General features: G+C 41.9%; 1 protein-coding gene across 5 annotated transcripts in view; it reads right to left on the minus strand.

The window, feature by feature from the left end:
* Positions 1–16,878, minus strand: part of mkln1 (muskelin 1, intracellular mediator containing kelch motifs) — a 168,021-nt gene that overhangs the window by 47,514 nt on the left and 103,629 nt on the right. For 4 of the 5 annotated variants that reach the window (XM_068059463.1, XM_068059460.1, XM_068059461.1 and 1 more), the window contains one exon: positions 13,586–13,715. In XM_068059463.1, coding sequence (XP_067915564.1) covers positions 13,586–13,715 — 130 coding nt within the window. The remainder of the gene's footprint in view (positions 1–13,585; positions 13,716–16,878) is intronic. The other variant, XM_068059462.1, reaches the window with a different exon arrangement.

Below are 16,878 nucleotides of genomic sequence, written 5' to 3' on the forward strand. Positions count from 1 at the left end.
CAGCCCAATGCACAAACAGGACAAAAAAAAAAGTGGGTAGGCAGATGGTAAAAAAAAAAAATGATGAAACAAAATGAAATAAAAAAGAAAGAAAAAATAGCTGAAAATAAAAAGCGGCGCCCGTCATGCTCTGAAATGTTAACTTGATGTTAACCTGACTGGCCTGTAGTTGCTGGGATTGTCCTTACACACTTTCTTGAACAAGGGTGTCACATTTGCCACTCCAATCCTCTAACACCTCCTCCATATCTCAGGAAGATTGGAAGACTATTGCAAGCCCTTCACTATCTCCACCCCCACTTCCCTGAGTAACCTGGAATGCAAGCCATCCAGATCAGGTGACTTATCCACTCTAAGCATAGCCAGCCTTTCCAATACATCCTGCCCATCAATTTTCACTCTATCCATAATCTCTACCGTCTCAGCTTCTACCGATGTTTTGTCAGCATTCTCTTCCTTAGTAAGCACGAATACAAAGGACTCATTAAGTATTCCAGCCTTGCTCAGCGTCGCTTAGCATATATCACCCTTTTTCTCCCTAATAGGACCCATCCCGTCTCTTAAAACCTGCTTACTATTTACATGCCGGTAGAAGATTTCTGGGTTACCTTTTATGTTAGCTGCCATTCTATTCTCATTTTCTCCCCGTGCTTGTCTTATTATCCTCTTCGCTTCCCCTATTAACTTATTGTATTTGGCCTGGCTCTCGCTTGAAGAATTCACTTGACATGCATCGTACACCTTTTTTTGTTTGATCATATTCTGCATCTCCCTCTTCATCCACGGAGCCCTGGCTTTGAGCCATTCCCCTGACATGGCGATGGTTAAGGGATTATGTGATTGGCATGTATAAAACCACAAAAGAAAATTCACAGGGTAAATAGGAAATGGGTCTTCCTTGCAGCAGAACTAAAGACCACAATCAAAGAATTTGAGTCAAGACAGTTATGAGTCAGTTTAGAAAAATATTTTTCATAGTGAGTACGGAATATACTATTACAGAATTAACTGATGTTTATTAACGTAAATTGAGAAAGGGTGGAGAATTGGGAATAAAGCGTTGCTGTGGCTAACAAAATAGAAATTCAGGTTTAATGGGTCAAATGGCCTAAACATGTTGTTAAATTCCTAATGTCAAAAAATAAAGCACATTGACTGGTACAAGTTCATCACTGCAAAACAAGGTCTTCAAAAACTTATGGTGTTATATGTATAAATTTTCAGGTGCACATTCAACTGTGATGAGTTATAGCAGCTGTAGATTTTTTTCCCAATGCACACACACAAACTCTGCAGCAAGAGCTTTGAGAAAACATGTTGAAAGACCCTATTCTTCAGATTTCCCAAAAGTATAGTGTTTTAAAATAAATAGCATTAGTTGATAGTGCAAAGTAAATCTCAATCTCCAGCATTATTGGGTGACTTAAACAGGGTGCAGCTAGCAGCAATTATAAATAACTAGGACAAGATCTCAAATTTGACTTTGGCTGTTGCTTGGAGCATAAGACAACTGCTGGGATTCTAATGTCCAAGTCACCTATTTTCCAATGGTTATCCCAACGAACTAAATAAATGACTGCACAAATGAAAACATGGAATTAACATACAGTTAGCCTCAGGAGTTGAGAAAACTCGCAGACAGCAATAAGTGGTATATGAAAGATATATGTCTGATAATTCATAGATGCTTATCAATAATTTAAGAGCAATATGATTTTGGTGCAGCTGAAGCAAAAAACAGAATACAGCACCACAGCAATGCAACCATCCGAAGAGTATCTTAAATGAATAACATGTCCCAAAGCAGTGGAAAATATATATGAATGATAGGGTTTCAAATGGAACAGGATAATGTGTGGACAAAGCTCCCACATAAGACATAGGTACAGCAATGTCATGTAAAGCACATTGGTTGAGATTACTGCCTGGAATATCTCAATATTGCATTTTTCTAATTTTCCTGGATTGCTTGGCTTCCCCAAGTCACCTCCCATGCTCCTGTAAAGATTCAGAACCAATTCCATATGACTGGAGACTGCTCACAGCGCATAGCAAATTAAACTGCTCAATATCCTAGATAGATTAGAACAATTGCACTATCCTGAGCAGAGTCAATAATCTGTTCAACTTGGTTTGAATGGAATTTGACATTAACTTGCACTGATAGTACTAATGCAACTTTTTCAGATGTTTACTGATTACACAAGGAGAGTTAACAGTATACTATCCAATTGTGATACCCATCACAAACTAAATGGGTGTGGGGGATGTCTGCCCCAAAACTAACTCTGGAGCTTCAAACAACCAGGATTTCTGGAATACAGGCAACGTACTGCAGATGCTGGAAATCTTAAGTAAAAAGTGCTGGAAATACTCAACAGGTCTGGCAGCATCGGTGGAGAGAGAAGCAGAGTGAACGTTTCAGGTCTGTGACCTTCCATCAGAACTGAAGATTTCTGGAAAATTTGTCATACACAGATGGAGGTTACAAAAAAATGCATGGCAAGCAGGAAAGGGGAAAAAAAGAGGTGGCGCAAAATACAGTCAATGGGCAAAAGGTTTAGGCAGACTTCTGAAGGTGAGCAAGATGGTAGCAGAACAGAGAGATTTTGAATTCCAAACAGAAATTAAATGGCTAAAAGAATGGCTGCCTATAGTGGAACATAAGAAGAGCAGGAGCAAGTAATTGGCATTCAAAGAGGAGAAGGTACGCATGGAGGCCTATGGCTGGAGGCCGCAGGGTTACAATGAGGGGAGTATGGTATGCCACTGGAGCTTGGCAAAGCTGAAAAGATGAGTGTGCAGGAGATTACACAGCCACTATGTTGCAGATAATCTCTAGATTATGGAAAGTAGAGGTGAGAGACCAGCAAGGAGACAAACAGTCAGGGAGAGATAGAAGAGCAGATATGTAGGCAAATCTCAGAGAGGTGTAAAAATAATAGGGTAATAATAGTCAGGGATTTGAACTTCCCCAATATTAACTGGGACAGTCTTCATGCAAAAGGTTTAAAGGGGGCAGAATTCTTAAAGTGCATACAGGAGAGCTTTCTGAGCCAGCATGTAGAAAGTCCAAGAGAAGGGGTGGTATTGGACCTAATCTCAGGGAATGAAGCCTGACAAGTGGTAAAAGTGTCAGTGGGGGAGCATTTCGGGGATAGTGACCATAACTCTGTAAGGTTTAAAGTAGTTATGGAAAAGGACAAAGATGGACCAGAAATAATTGGGGGAAGGCCGATTTCAATATAAAACAAAATCTGGCCAAAGTGGACTGGAAGCAGCTACGTGTAGGAAAGTCTACATCAGACCAGTGGGAGTCATTCAAAAAGGAAAGTGTGTGTGTGTTCAGGGCCAACATGTTCCCATAAAGGTGAAGGGTGGGAGCAGTAAGTCCAGGGAACCCAGGATGTCAAGGGATATAGAAGATTGGATAAGGAAAAAAAAGGAGGCTTATGGCAGATTCGGAGGACTGAAAACAGCAGAGGCCCTACACAAGTATAGGAAGTATAAGGGGGGGGGGAGGTACTTAAAGTAATTAGGAGAGCGAAGAGGGGGCGTGAAAAACACTGGCAGGCAAGATAAAGGAAAATCCCAAGGCGTTTTATAAGTATAATAAGGGTAAGAGGATAACCAGGGAAAGAGTAGGACCCATTAGGGACCAAAGTTGCAATGTGTGTGTGGAGCCGGAGGACTAGGTGAGGGCTTGAATGATTACTTTTCATCTGTGTTCACTATGGAGAAAGACGATGTAGGTGTGGAGATCAGGGAGGAGGATTGTGATCTACTTGAACAAATTCGCACTGAAAGGGAGGAGGCATTAGCAGTTTTAGCGGGCTTAAAAGTGGATAAATCCCCAGGACCAGATAAGATGTAACCCAGGCTGCTATGTGAGGCAAGAGAGGAGATTGCAGGGGCTCTGACACAAATTTTCAAATCCTCGCTGGCCACAAGAGAGGTGCCAGAGGACTGGAGGACAGCGAATGTGGTACCATTATTCAAGAAGGGTAGTAGGGATAAACCAGGAAATTGCAGGCCAGTGAGTCTAACATCAGTGGTAGGGAAACTATTGGAAAAAATTCTGAGAGACAGGATTAATCTCCATTTGGAGGGGCAGGGATTAATTAAGGATAGTCAGCATGGTTTTGTCAGGGGGAGATCATGTCTAAAAAATCTGATTGAATTTTTCAAGGCAGTGATTAGGTGTGCAGATGAGGATAAATCAGTTGATGTAGTCTATATGGACTTCAGTAAGGTTTTTGATACAGTCCCACACGGGAGATTGATCGAGAAGTTAAGAACCTGTGGGATCCAGGGCAATTTGGAAAATTGGATCCAAAATTGGCTTAGTGGCAGGAGGCAGAGGGTGATGGTCAAGGGTTCCTTTTGCGATTGGAAGCCTGTCATCGGTACTGTACCACAGGGATCGGTGCTGGGACCTTTGCTGTTTGTAGTGTACATTAATGATTTAGACGTGAGCATAGGAGGTATGATCAGTAATTTTGCAGATGACACTAAAATTGGTGGTGTCAAACAGTGAGGAGGAAAGCCTTCAATTACAGGACGATATAGATGTGCTGGTAAGATGGGCAGACAGTGGCAAATGGAATTTATTCCTGAGAAATGTGAGGTGATCCATTTTGGGAGGACTAACAAGGCAAGGGAAGATACCATGGATGGCAGGAGCCTAGGAAGTACAGAGGGTCAGAGGGACCTTGGGGTACTTGTCCATAAATCACTGAAGGCAGCAGCACAGGTAGATAAGGTGGTTAGGAAGGCATATGGGATACTTGCCTTTATTAGCCGAGGCATAGAATATAAGAGCAGGGAGGTTATGATGGAGCTGTATAAAACGCTAGTTGGGCCACAGCTTGAGTCCTGTGTATAGTTCTGGTCGCCACACTACAGGAAGGATGTAATTGCACTGGAGAGGGTGCAGAGGGTGTTGCCTGGGCTGAAGCATTTCAGCTATGAAGAGAGACTGGACAGGGTAGGGTTGTTTTCCTTGGAGCAGAGAAGGCTGAGGGGGGACCTGATTGAGGTATACAAAATTATGAGGGGCATAGATAGAGTAGATAGGAAAAATCTTTTTCTCTTAGCGGAGGTGTCAATAACCAGGGGACATAGATTTAAGGTAAGGGGGCAGGAGGTTTAGAGGGGATTTGAGGAAATAAAATTTCACTAAGAGGGTGGTTGGAATCTGGAATGCATTGCCTGAAGGAGTGGTAGAGGCAGGAACTCTCACAACATTTAAGAAGTATTTAGACGAGCACTTGAAATGCCATAGCATACAATGCTACGAGCCAAGTGCTGGAAAATGGGATTAGAATAGATAGGTCCTTGATGGCTGGCGCGGACACGGTGTGCCGTAGGGCCTGTTTTTGTGCTGTATAACTCTATGGAGAAATCAAACCTCAAAGGAACAAAGGCATGGATTAGGTGACCAAAGTTTTGAGGGCAGAGGCATGGGTGGGAAGAAAAAAGTTTTGGCAAAAGACTTGGGGGGTGAAATCGGTCTACCCCAGGAACACGAAATGGGCTTGCAGCAAATCAGTTGCTGATTTTTCACCACGCCAATTTTTATTTTCCATAGGCCTAGAAAATATTGTCAAGATTTTAGATTTCAAGTCAAGTAAAGGTGGCAGTGAGATTAGAAAACGAGTCACCAAAGATAGTTTGAACTATTGTTGTGAACCTCAGTGGAAGGAAAATCGTGCACTGACAAACTGGCTGCTAATTTGCCATGAGTTTGTTTCACACTGCTGGCATAGTCCAATTTCACCCCTTTAATATGAGGAACTAAGCTCAGCCAAGGCTACACAACTCTGCTATGCCTGGACACCAGAAAGGTAGATGCAGTCCATCCCCACCCAGTGGCAGAGTTGCTGGCAGGAGTCGAAGAGGGTTGCCTTTGATATTAAGCTGCAAGAAGCTACAACCCACTCAGGTGTTAATGTTATGAATTCTAGGCGATAGCAACAACAATGGAAACAATACAAGCAAAGTTGAATGTCATTTGACACAAAGTATGTTTGTGAAAGCTGACTCCATGCTTTCAGAAGATGTCATTGAGGGGCAGCATGTAAAGAGGAAGAAAACACTGTATGGAAAGTGGACTGCGGAGGCAGCACATTAGTTAACAATTCAGTGTAATGCGATTCAACATACACTGGCTTCCAGGAGCATCACTTCATTTCCAGTTACAGCAGAGCGTATGTACAAGTAATCCTTCTACTTCAAGCATTTGAAAAGACTGCAAATATGTACATAAAATCACTCACATTATAGGAGTGGGATTGGAAAAACCAAACACTTAAGTTCTACTGGTTTCTTAAAAAAGTTACTACACATTTTATATACTTGATACATGAACAGATTTCTACCCATCAACTGCATGAAACATTAATTGGACAAATTTTTGCATTAGTTAAAATGGTTTACACAACAGATGCTACCATGGCGCCTGGCAATTCCTCAGCCCTGAAAAGGTGCTGTTTTTGAATCCTTGCAGCCACATGCTGTTGTAAATGGAATACAAGTGTGACTCCGAGTGACAGTTACTCATTTTGGTTTAAAATATGGCTATTTTTCTGCAAGTCACTGTTAAAAATAAAACATATCCCATCATATTTAAACAAAGGTTGTAACCGGTGTTACTCAATCATAAAACCTTTCCTGGTGTTAACAGTTCTTCGGGAAACCACATAACTGTCTAAACATGAGCACCAGAATTTACAGAACCCATTATTTGCTATCATTCTAATAATGGTACTATTTGCAAAAGGTCTTGCTCTTGAAGTTTTCACTCATATGGTACCTGGTTTACCAAGTCCAGGCAAGAATTTTTAAATCCTCAGTGAGGCTGTTGTGGAGCAGCTCGTGGCAGCAAAATGCTTTGTGGTCATAAACATTAAATACTACCCTAAAAATGCTTCCAAAACATTCCCGAATTACTATCCTTTCAGAAGTCACCACTTGATAGCACTCTCGCCCGAGTCAGAAATTTGTGGGTTCAATTCCCATTCCATGACTAGAGCACAAAAATCAAGGCTGAAACTCCAGTGCAGCACTGAGGAAGTTCTGCACTCTTGGCAGTGCTGTCTTTTGGATGAGGCAATAAACCAAGATCCTGTCTGTTAGAGGCCTGCTAACCGAGCCGAACCCAATGGGAGCCAATGACATGTGTCGGGTTAGGGTCAGGTCAGGCTCATCTTCAGGGTCCGGCTTTCGGGCTCGGGTTGGGCCAAGTTCAGGTCGAGTCGGGTCAGGCCGGGCCGGACACACACGATAAGTGCTCTGCTGGTTAGTATTGGAATTTTTAAAAAAAACTTACTTGAGCTGGGAGTCAGGGACAAAACTGAGTCTGCGCAGTAAGCATGTGACGTCACTGTGATGTCATCACGCATGCGCTGCAGCTTCTTGCAGGTTCAGTGTCAGGAAGGTGAGCAAACGGATAGTCAGCCCGGGGCTAAATCGGAGGGACTTGGGCATGGTCGGGCTCGTGTCCGCTGTGGTTCGGTCGGGTTCTTTTTTCCCAACGTGAGCAGGCCTCTACTGTCTACTCTGAGATAGATGTAAATGATCCCATCGCATTACTTCAAAGAAAAGCAGGGGAGGTACCACCACCCCACCCCTTACCTCAATAAACATCACTAAAAATTATCTGGTCATTATCACATTGCTGTTTCTGGGAGTTTGCTGTGTGCAAATTGGTTGCCACATTTCCCTATATTACAAAAGTGACGACTACCAACGTGGACTTTTGAAGCAAAGAGCTTTGCGATGTGCTGTGGTTGTGAAAGATGCTATATAAATGCAAGTTCTTTTTTAACCTGCACACAGAACAGCTACAGCAGCTCTCAGCTGCAAAAATGGTGGCAAGTAAAAGGGTGCTTGCAAGGAAAATGAAAGTAGCTAGTAAGCTGCCAGCCTGATGCAAGAACAGGAAAGGCAGCATCAGACCTTCAAGCAACTGAATTGACAGTCAATTAACTATATTCATTCTCAGGGTGCTTTTAAATAATCCACGAGTTCCAACGAGAACTTCTCTCATTTTTCATTTATTTGTCATCACACACTGGAACTGGATTGTTCAATACAGCTCAACCTGGTAGCTTCTTGGGGATACACGGGAGTGAGAATGCAGCAGCAGAGAGGGATTGAGGAAGAAACAAGTGAGCAGCATTTCTCCAATCTCATGCCAGAAACAATCTCAAGTTACTTTGCATTTCTTGTGAACTACACGTTACATTTTAACTAAAGGGCATCTCCATAGAAGACATTCATTCATTTCTTTCATCACCCAGGCACTACTTGGGTTCTGTGAATGAAGAACAGTGAAAACAACCAAGCTACTTTAATGTGTAGCAACTGCAGGCAACAGCAAATCTGTAGTTCTCGTAGGTTGCAGTTACAAATGCAGATCGTTTTGTTCCTGAAACAGCACAGAACTATCTTTTTTATGGATCTTGTGCATTGTTGCAAGGAACTTGGCAGTCCCACTTCTGCTTAGTAGAAATCTTCAGCAACAGCAGGACTGGGAGGTACGTATATTATCAAAACAACACCAGGGCTGTAACACAAAATCCCTCAAGTTTTTTTTTTCAAATAATTTAACAGTGGTTAGATCATAAGTATTCAGTAGCATCATGCCTACATTAAGAATTTAGTTGATATGTTTTGTAGCTCAATTAAAATATAATTGTTTTTTCGAAGCTGTGTAGGAAATTCAAAATACTGATTGTGAAAGTTTATTTAAAGACTGCTGTAGAAAGTAAAGGACTCAACCAATTCTGAAAACAAGGGAAGCTAATGATTTCCATTAAATATGATTATGGATCGGGAGCAACAGATTTGCACAAGTTCAAAGAGTGACTCGTGGCCTCATTCAGAGCAGTATTATCGTAAAAGTGTTAACAGCGCAAACTATTAACAGTACGAGAAACACACAGACTGCAATGATGATTAAACATATTGAGTTATGCTTTATACTGATCACATTTTAAAACCAAAGTGAGCAACAACCACTGCTACTGAACAAATAAAATTAACAGAAAATTCTCAACAGGTCCCTCAGCATCTATGAAGTGAAAGAACAGATTAAGATATTGGGGCGGGTCCTTCGCCACACCTGGAAACTGAAAGATAAGCGAGCGCTTTAACAGGACAGAACAAACTTTAATCAAGCATTTGGGGGCGAGGGGAAAAAGGAAAAAGTGTCAGAATATTAGCTTCTGTCAGAGGAGTTAGTGAGTTAGATAGCCCTATTTCCAGCAATTCAAACAAGCTGGTCGCTGCCTCTAATTCCTCAGCATCCCTGGTCATTTTTCTTCTTGTTCTCCCACCGGTTGCACAAACAGACAGTTCTGCAATCATATAGTTATGTTTGAAAAGGTCAATTATTTTTCCTCTTTGCATCTACTGATCACCCTGCTGCGACTCTCCTAATGTGTCACCTTGACTCAGCTGGTAGCACTATTGCTCCAGAACTGTGAAGGTTTTGGATTCCGAGGCTCACCAGTGTGCAACACTGTCAAAGATACCAACCTTTGCATTAGACATTTAATCAAGGCATCATTTGCTGCTTTAAGTAGATGTTAATGATCCCATAGCATAATTTGAAGAGCAAGGATTTTTCCCAGTGACTTGGTCATTATTCCTCCCTTAACCAGCACCACAAACAACAACAAAAAATCAGATGAATTTCTCCATTTTGTTGCATGGTTGAATCTTGTTCGTGTGTAAAATGGCTGCTGCTTTCATCTGCCAAGCAGTCACTGCATTTCAAAGTAATTAATTGCATGCAAGGTGCTTTGGGACCTTGAGATGTAATGAGGTGCTACATAAATTGAAACTCTTCCATGAATAAACGACGTAACAGATCTGTTCTATTTACAACTGGAGATGTTATAAGCGTACAACATTTTCAAGACTGCCTTTTAAGTGCCAACATAACTGCTGTATAAACATTCTCATAACGTCAAAAATCCTGCCACCCCTCCCACACTGTGACTCCTGCCCCACATTATATAGCTTACTGTTAATGCCTTCAGATCTCCTAGGGATTTGCAATTAATACAACCTTGCCTTTGTTGCACCAGTGAACAAAATTAAACCAACTGCCAAGAAATCCTCATGCAAGTAGTTCTGCTTGCCTTGTATGAAGTGCACCCCATTCCCTGCATGGACACGAGCCCACTTATCAAAATTCAAAAGAACCCCTAAGTGGTGGAAATCTTTGGGAACCATAGGTCTAAAGTCACTTGTTCCTCCTATTCATGTTACACTTGCCATACATCAGGCTTCAAAATACACATATGCTGTATCCCAAAATGTTATTTGCTGAAAGAAATCTATCCAAGTACTGTGAGCTAGTAATGGTAGTTGAAAATATTCTTCTTAGTTATTTAATATTGTGGGGCATTTGGCATGTCATCTGAACTGTGCATGTATACTGCATCTTTTGTTCCTTTTATATTGGGTTAGGTGCCTCGCTAATGCTGCCAGATCCCAACGTGCAACTTTGAACTGGTGCGATTCACTGAAGCTAGCCACAAGGAAGGCCCAATTCCTAACCAGGTCTTCTCAGGTGCTGGTCTTTGTAGGTCCTGAAAGTCTACTCTGGGGTTCATGCTAGCATCTGAAAAATTGTGGCACATAATGTATTTGGTCCTACAGTACTGGCATACGTTGCAAACAATATCAAAGCAGCTTTTAACTTGGTATCACAGCTTCAGGCACTTCACAAAGGAGACCCGGAAGCTGATCAATAGAAGAATTTGGAGAGGTGACCTAAGGGATAGGATTCCAATGGGCATTTAAAAGTCTAGGAAGGTACAGTGGTAGGTTTAGTGAAATACCTCCACAGTGGGTGGGGGCGGGATGACCAACATCTGTCATTTGTAATGAAATAAAAAGGGAAATGCACAGGAGAGTTAGAAGATAGGATGGCTAGGACAGTAGCTCAAGCAAGTACGAGAGTTAGCGTAGGATGATTTGTGGAAAAAAGGATTAAGATTTTGAATTCGTTACTTTGAGATATCCAAAATGTTTCAATGAATAGATTGCTGTTCATGAGGTTAACTAATTAAGATGGAATGTGCAGGCCAGTGCTCTACAAACAAGTTACACAAAAGTCAGGCGCTGCTTCACAAACCACTGACCACCTCCAGGCGCGTATCCATTGTCTCTCGAGATAAGGAGGCCCAAAAGAAAGAAAAGTATAAATGAACCAATGGAAAAATAGAAACAAACAGAAAATGTCTAATTAACACAACAGGTTAGTCAGCACGTGAAAGACTGGGGTGTTGAACCCCTCCTACTTGTAGTGAGGAACAGCTGGACAACTTATATGCATTTCTTTGCAGCACTAACAGCCAGATCAGAACATTAGCTCTTTGTCCCAATTTCAAAATAGCAACTGACTCGCATCTCAGTCTGTAAATAAGGAAATGGGTCCTAGTTGTTTATTTACATTGCCAGACAAGAACAGTAAAGATTCATAGGGAAACATCAGCAAGCTATGTGTCATATAATTTTTCCATTCATTTTCTAACAGCAGTCATTGTTTCTTCATCCCATCAGTACTCAAAAGATCTTCACAAATAATGCAAGGGCAGAGCATGACATTTTGGTCAAATAATAATAGTGTTAAGGGAATTGTTTTGTATGTTTCAGTGTTCAATGCATCACAGCCCTCTTTTCCTTTTGCACTCCTTCAAATCCAGGTTCCAATGAGTGTTTTGCACCTGCTATATACTGAACTAGATTTTCCATTTATCAGGAGTGTACAAGATATCATCCTAGCTATTGTCCAGCCATAAGAGCCAGGTAAAGTAACAAATTAATTTTCTAGAAGAGGCATCAAACTAAGTCTACAGACTTGACTGTGTGCAAAGTTTTCATGAGAAATTCACAAACTGACTAAACTGTTAGGCATCGCAAATTTCAGGGCATTAACAGTTGCCAAAAGTGAACAGCACAATAGCTGCGCATGCCTAAACGCAGTATTACCCTAACAGGCTGTTGCTAGTTCAATCCCACATATAAAAACAATAGTTGGTGGGGCACTAAAATTGGGTTTAGGGATTATTTATTTTTTTATTTAGAGATACAGCACTGAAACAGGCCCTTCGGCCCACCGAGTCTGTGCCGACCAACAACCCTACAGTAATCCCATATTCCCTCCCTGCACTAGGGGCAATTTACAACAGCCAATTTACCTATCACCTGCAAGTCTTTGGATGTGGGAGGAAACCGGAGCACCCGGCGAAAACCCACACAGACACAGGGAGAACTTGCAAACTCCGCACAGGAATGAAGGGGAGAGAAAAAAATAGGAAGCATTTGTACTTGTGCCTAAGCAATTCCTGTAGAAAAAGTTTACATGGGTGGACAGTGGACATAGGAGCAGCCTGGTGTTTGACACCCTTCACGATGGAATAGTCTGTCAACACTCTGTCCAAGCTAACACATGAAGAATGAGATTCTTGCTGAGGTACGATATAGGTGGTCAGCACCTGTCAGCCTTAACCTACAGTGAGTTATAAAAGAAAGAATGTAGAAGGTAAAGGTAGTGGTTTCTTGATTGAGCTTGTTAAATAAGATGTGCCCTTCAGGTAGATCTAGCACTGCTCATTGACTGCCTGGAAAAGAAAAACCATTCTCATCACCATGATGTTAAAATTAACATCACATTCTTCACAATACTGAAGGCTAAATGAAAGGAAGTAAATACCATGCTCCAGCTCACAAATTTAAAGTGCAGTCCAATGTTAAGACAAAGTGCAGTCTACTATGTATTTCTAAAAACACTCAATTAAGTATAATAGAATCATGACCAGGCAACCCATAAATCTCAAAATTAAGCCTTATTGCTCTTTCCTTTGACCTGCAGTCCATTCATCCCCAGCCAAAGCAAGTTGCCATCAATGTTAGCAATATAGAAGAAATGTTTGCAGGTCAACCATGAGAGCAATTAAGGATACATACAGAGCTGGCACACTTAGTTTAGTCAAGACTGAGACAAACAAAACTTTGTTAAATTACTCCACTAATGTACACTGCAAACCCCCCCCCCCCCCCCCCCACTCCATTTTACCTTTCAATTGATCAGCTGCTGCTTCCTCAAATTAGAACACTGTACAGAATGGCCAGCTGGGTTACCAGGACATCATTTTCTAACAACTATTGGCATTCTTGTTTTGGTTACTGTATGTAGGCAATGTGAAGACATTGAAACAACCAACCTGCATACTTCTTCACCTTAAATTCTCAAACAGTAAAGTGGCAATTTAGTGCTTAACAGCAGTGAATGATAAGATCATTTAAATTTAATTTTGCATGATAGTGTCTGTCTTATACATGTTTGTCATAAATGTTGTAATAAATCAAGAAGAAGCCTTGCACTGAAATCACCAGATTTCCACAATATAACGGTCAGGATCCCACAACATCGCAGCTAATGGCTAATTTTTTTAAAATGCTAAAAAGCCACATTTTTCATACTCCGTTCATGATTGCTAGCCCATGAACACAAAGTTACAGTGCTAGACATCAGAAACATGCAAAATTCAGACGTTTGTCTTACCCATACCAGAGTCCTTCTTTGTGCCATCAGATATTATTTCCACATGGTCACCATCCACATCGTAACTGAAGAAATCATTCAGATACGTCTTTGATCTCTGACCACCAAATACGTAAAGGCACCGATTTTTCTGGAGCAGAAAAAAAATGCAGTTTTGTGTAAAGATCAGTGTGGAAAAGCCCATCGCTCTCACGTCATGGAAGGAGATAAAGGAAAACAGAGCCCGTTTGTTTGTTAACAGAGCTGCAGAAACATCTCAGACTTGTGCAAATCTAATACAGCATATCAAAGGTTGAAGTTGCTCTGGAATTGCTAGCAATTCAACCCAAGACACAAGGTGGAACACACAACAAAGCACAAATGCCCATCCAAGTGGATGTAATTCAAGCGGCCTTTAGTTGGTTTCGCTGTGATGCTAATTCAGATGTACACAAAACACACTCAGTACAAATAATCCACCCTCAGCATTTCCACAAACTGAAGATCATGCTACCAATCTCAACAATATTGTGGAGTCAATCAGAAGTCATCCTAGTTCAGTTCCTCTTCTTTGCAAATCCAATTTGCAAGCAAATGTTTCATTGCAAAAATGTCACCAATTCCTATCAAAAGAAATCTTCATTAAACTTTCTTAAAAGTCAAACATTACAAAGAATTATAAACATGATTTCTCATCAAGCCCTAGCTGGAAAGAATTACTCTACCCGAGTGTTTGCGGCAGCTGGAGACAATTTTTTTTTTTATTTGTTTGTGGGATGTTGGCGTTGCTGTTTAGGCCAGCATTTATTGCCCATCCTGAATGGTCCCTGAACTGAATGGCTTGCTGGGCCAGTTCAGAATGCATTTAAGCGTCAATCACATTGCTGTAGGTCTGGAGTCACATTTAGGCCAAACCAGGTAAGGACTGCAGATTTCTTTCCCTAAAGGACATTAGTTTTCCAGATAGGCTTTTATAACCATCGACAATGTTTTCATGGTCACCATTAGACTCGCTTTTAATTGCAGATTTATTGATTTCATTCAAATTTCACCACCTGCCATCGTGGGATTCGAACCTATGTCCCCAGAGCATAAGCATGGGATCTGGAGTACTAGTCCAGTGACATCACCAGGACGCCAATGCCTCCCCAATTAACCCAGGATGTTCGCACAATGGCGCGACTTCAACTGTGCAGTTAATTTAATGCCCTAAGCCTGGCAGAACAGCCTCAAGTCAGTGTCTCCCGCTCTGCAGACTCAATGCTTAAACAAGGTCAGTCAAATGGGGCAGTCCAGTAACTCTCAAGTAACAGTAGTGAAGTTCCACAGAATTGTGTTCAAACAAGAACCTTGAATACTTATTTAGCATTCCCAGGTTGAAGTTTTACTAACTGTTTTCCAGCCACCAAATGAATCCCTACAATAGTGCACCTGGGGAGGAGGGAGAGGGAGGCATGACTCCATTTCACTGTACTTAGAAGATTCTCTCAAAATATTGGAAAACTTGATCTCTACTGAGTTTCTCTGCATCTCAGAAAGCTCTCCCTCCTCTACCCCTAACTTCCTACCATGTGTGCCTTTTCCTCCAGTCTCTGCTGTTTCAACTTGAGCTCACATTTTCATCAAGATCTCAAAGTTAAGTATGGAACAAAAAAGCCAATTTTTGTTTTTATATTTTACGTTGCACTTATTCCTTCTCCCCAGCTGCCGCAAGTGGCAGTTGGCTTTCTCCTTGAACAGGCAACTCCTTTTGCTGTTAAGTCTAGAATTCCAGGATTTGACCCAGCAATGATGAAGGAATATATGTTCAAGTCAGGATGATGTGCGACTTAGTGAAACCTGGAGGTGACTGTGTTCCCACACCATTGCTGCTGGTCCTTCTTGGTGCTGGCGGTCACGGAAAAGAGATGTTGTTGCAGCAAGCTAAGCAACTTAGCGCAGTGCATCCGTTAGATAGAACGTACTGTAACCACAGTGCCTAGGCAGTGGATGTGGAGTTCAATGGCTTCCATTAAGGGCACTGCTGTGCCCTGATGGTGCTCAGCTGTTCAAGTATTAGGACGGCACAGTGGTTAGCACCGCAGCCTCACAGCTCCAGCGACCCGGGTTCAATTCTGGGTACTGCCTGTGTGGAGTTTGCAACTTCTCCCTGTGTCTGCGTGGGTTTCCTCAGGGTGCTCCGGTTTCCTCCCACATGCCAAAGACTTGCTGGTTGATAGGTTAATTGGCCATTATAAATTGCCCCTAGTATAGGTAGGTGGTAGGGAAATATAGGGACAGGTGGGGATGTGGTAGGAATATGGAATTAGTGTAGGATTAGTATCAATTGATGGTTGATGGTCGGCACAGACTCGGTGGGCCGAAGGGCCTGTTTCAGTGCTGTATCTCTAAACTAAACTAAACTATTGGTGCAACTGCACCCAGCCAGGCAAGTATTCCATCAGGTTCCTGATACAAGCTTGCAGAGAACAGAGAGATGGAGGGTAGTCAGGAGGTTAGCCACTCACTATAGAAAACCCAGCTGCCCTGTTCTTTTACTCGTGCTTTTGACATGGCTGGTTCAATTAAGCTTCTGTTCAATGGTGATGCCAAACATGGATGCTGATAGTGGGGAACTTGATTATGGTGGCAGCATTGAAATTCAGGGAGTTGGTTGGGACTTGTGACGTAAATGGTATCTGCCACTTGCCTAGATATTGCCCAGGTCCTGTTCCATTATTGGAAGTGTTACGAATGGGGCTGAAAATTATACAACAGTCAACCAAGAGCCCCACCGCTGAACTAATGACAAAGGCAGCATCACTGATGAAGCAGCTGAAGACGGTTGGGCCAACGATGTTGCCCGAGGAACTCCAACAGTGATACCCTGGAGCTGTGATGATTGGCCGCCAAATCTTCTCAGGAACCTACAATCACTAAACCACGTGAAGGGCTCTAAGCTGCTTATATTCCTGCAGATCCACAGTACAAATGAAAGCTAATTATTCCTTTCACTGGTACTAAATATACCTGATTAACACCATCCCCATACTTCTCGATTACATGGCAAGAATAAAACCAAGAGTTGCCATACAGCAACAATGAGAAGGAGAGAGATTATATCTAGCTGGGTTGGAAGACACAGAGAAAGATCACGGATGCGAACAACACATTAGGCAGAATTTCAAAGTGAAGATAATCAGGCAGCTGACTTTTTTTGTAAAATGTCAAAACCATACCTCCCAGTGAAAAATATGTTAGAATGGGTTGTTGAATATCTCTGATCTCAGATTTCACCAGTTTTCACAGCCGACATTCTGCTCTTCATACACACT

Source organism: Heterodontus francisci, chromosome 27 (assembly GCF_036365525.1).
Source record: "Heterodontus francisci isolate sHetFra1 chromosome 27, sHetFra1.hap1, whole genome shotgun sequence".
Lineage (NCBI taxonomy): Eukaryota > Metazoa > Chordata > Chondrichthyes > Heterodontiformes > Heterodontidae > Heterodontus > Heterodontus francisci.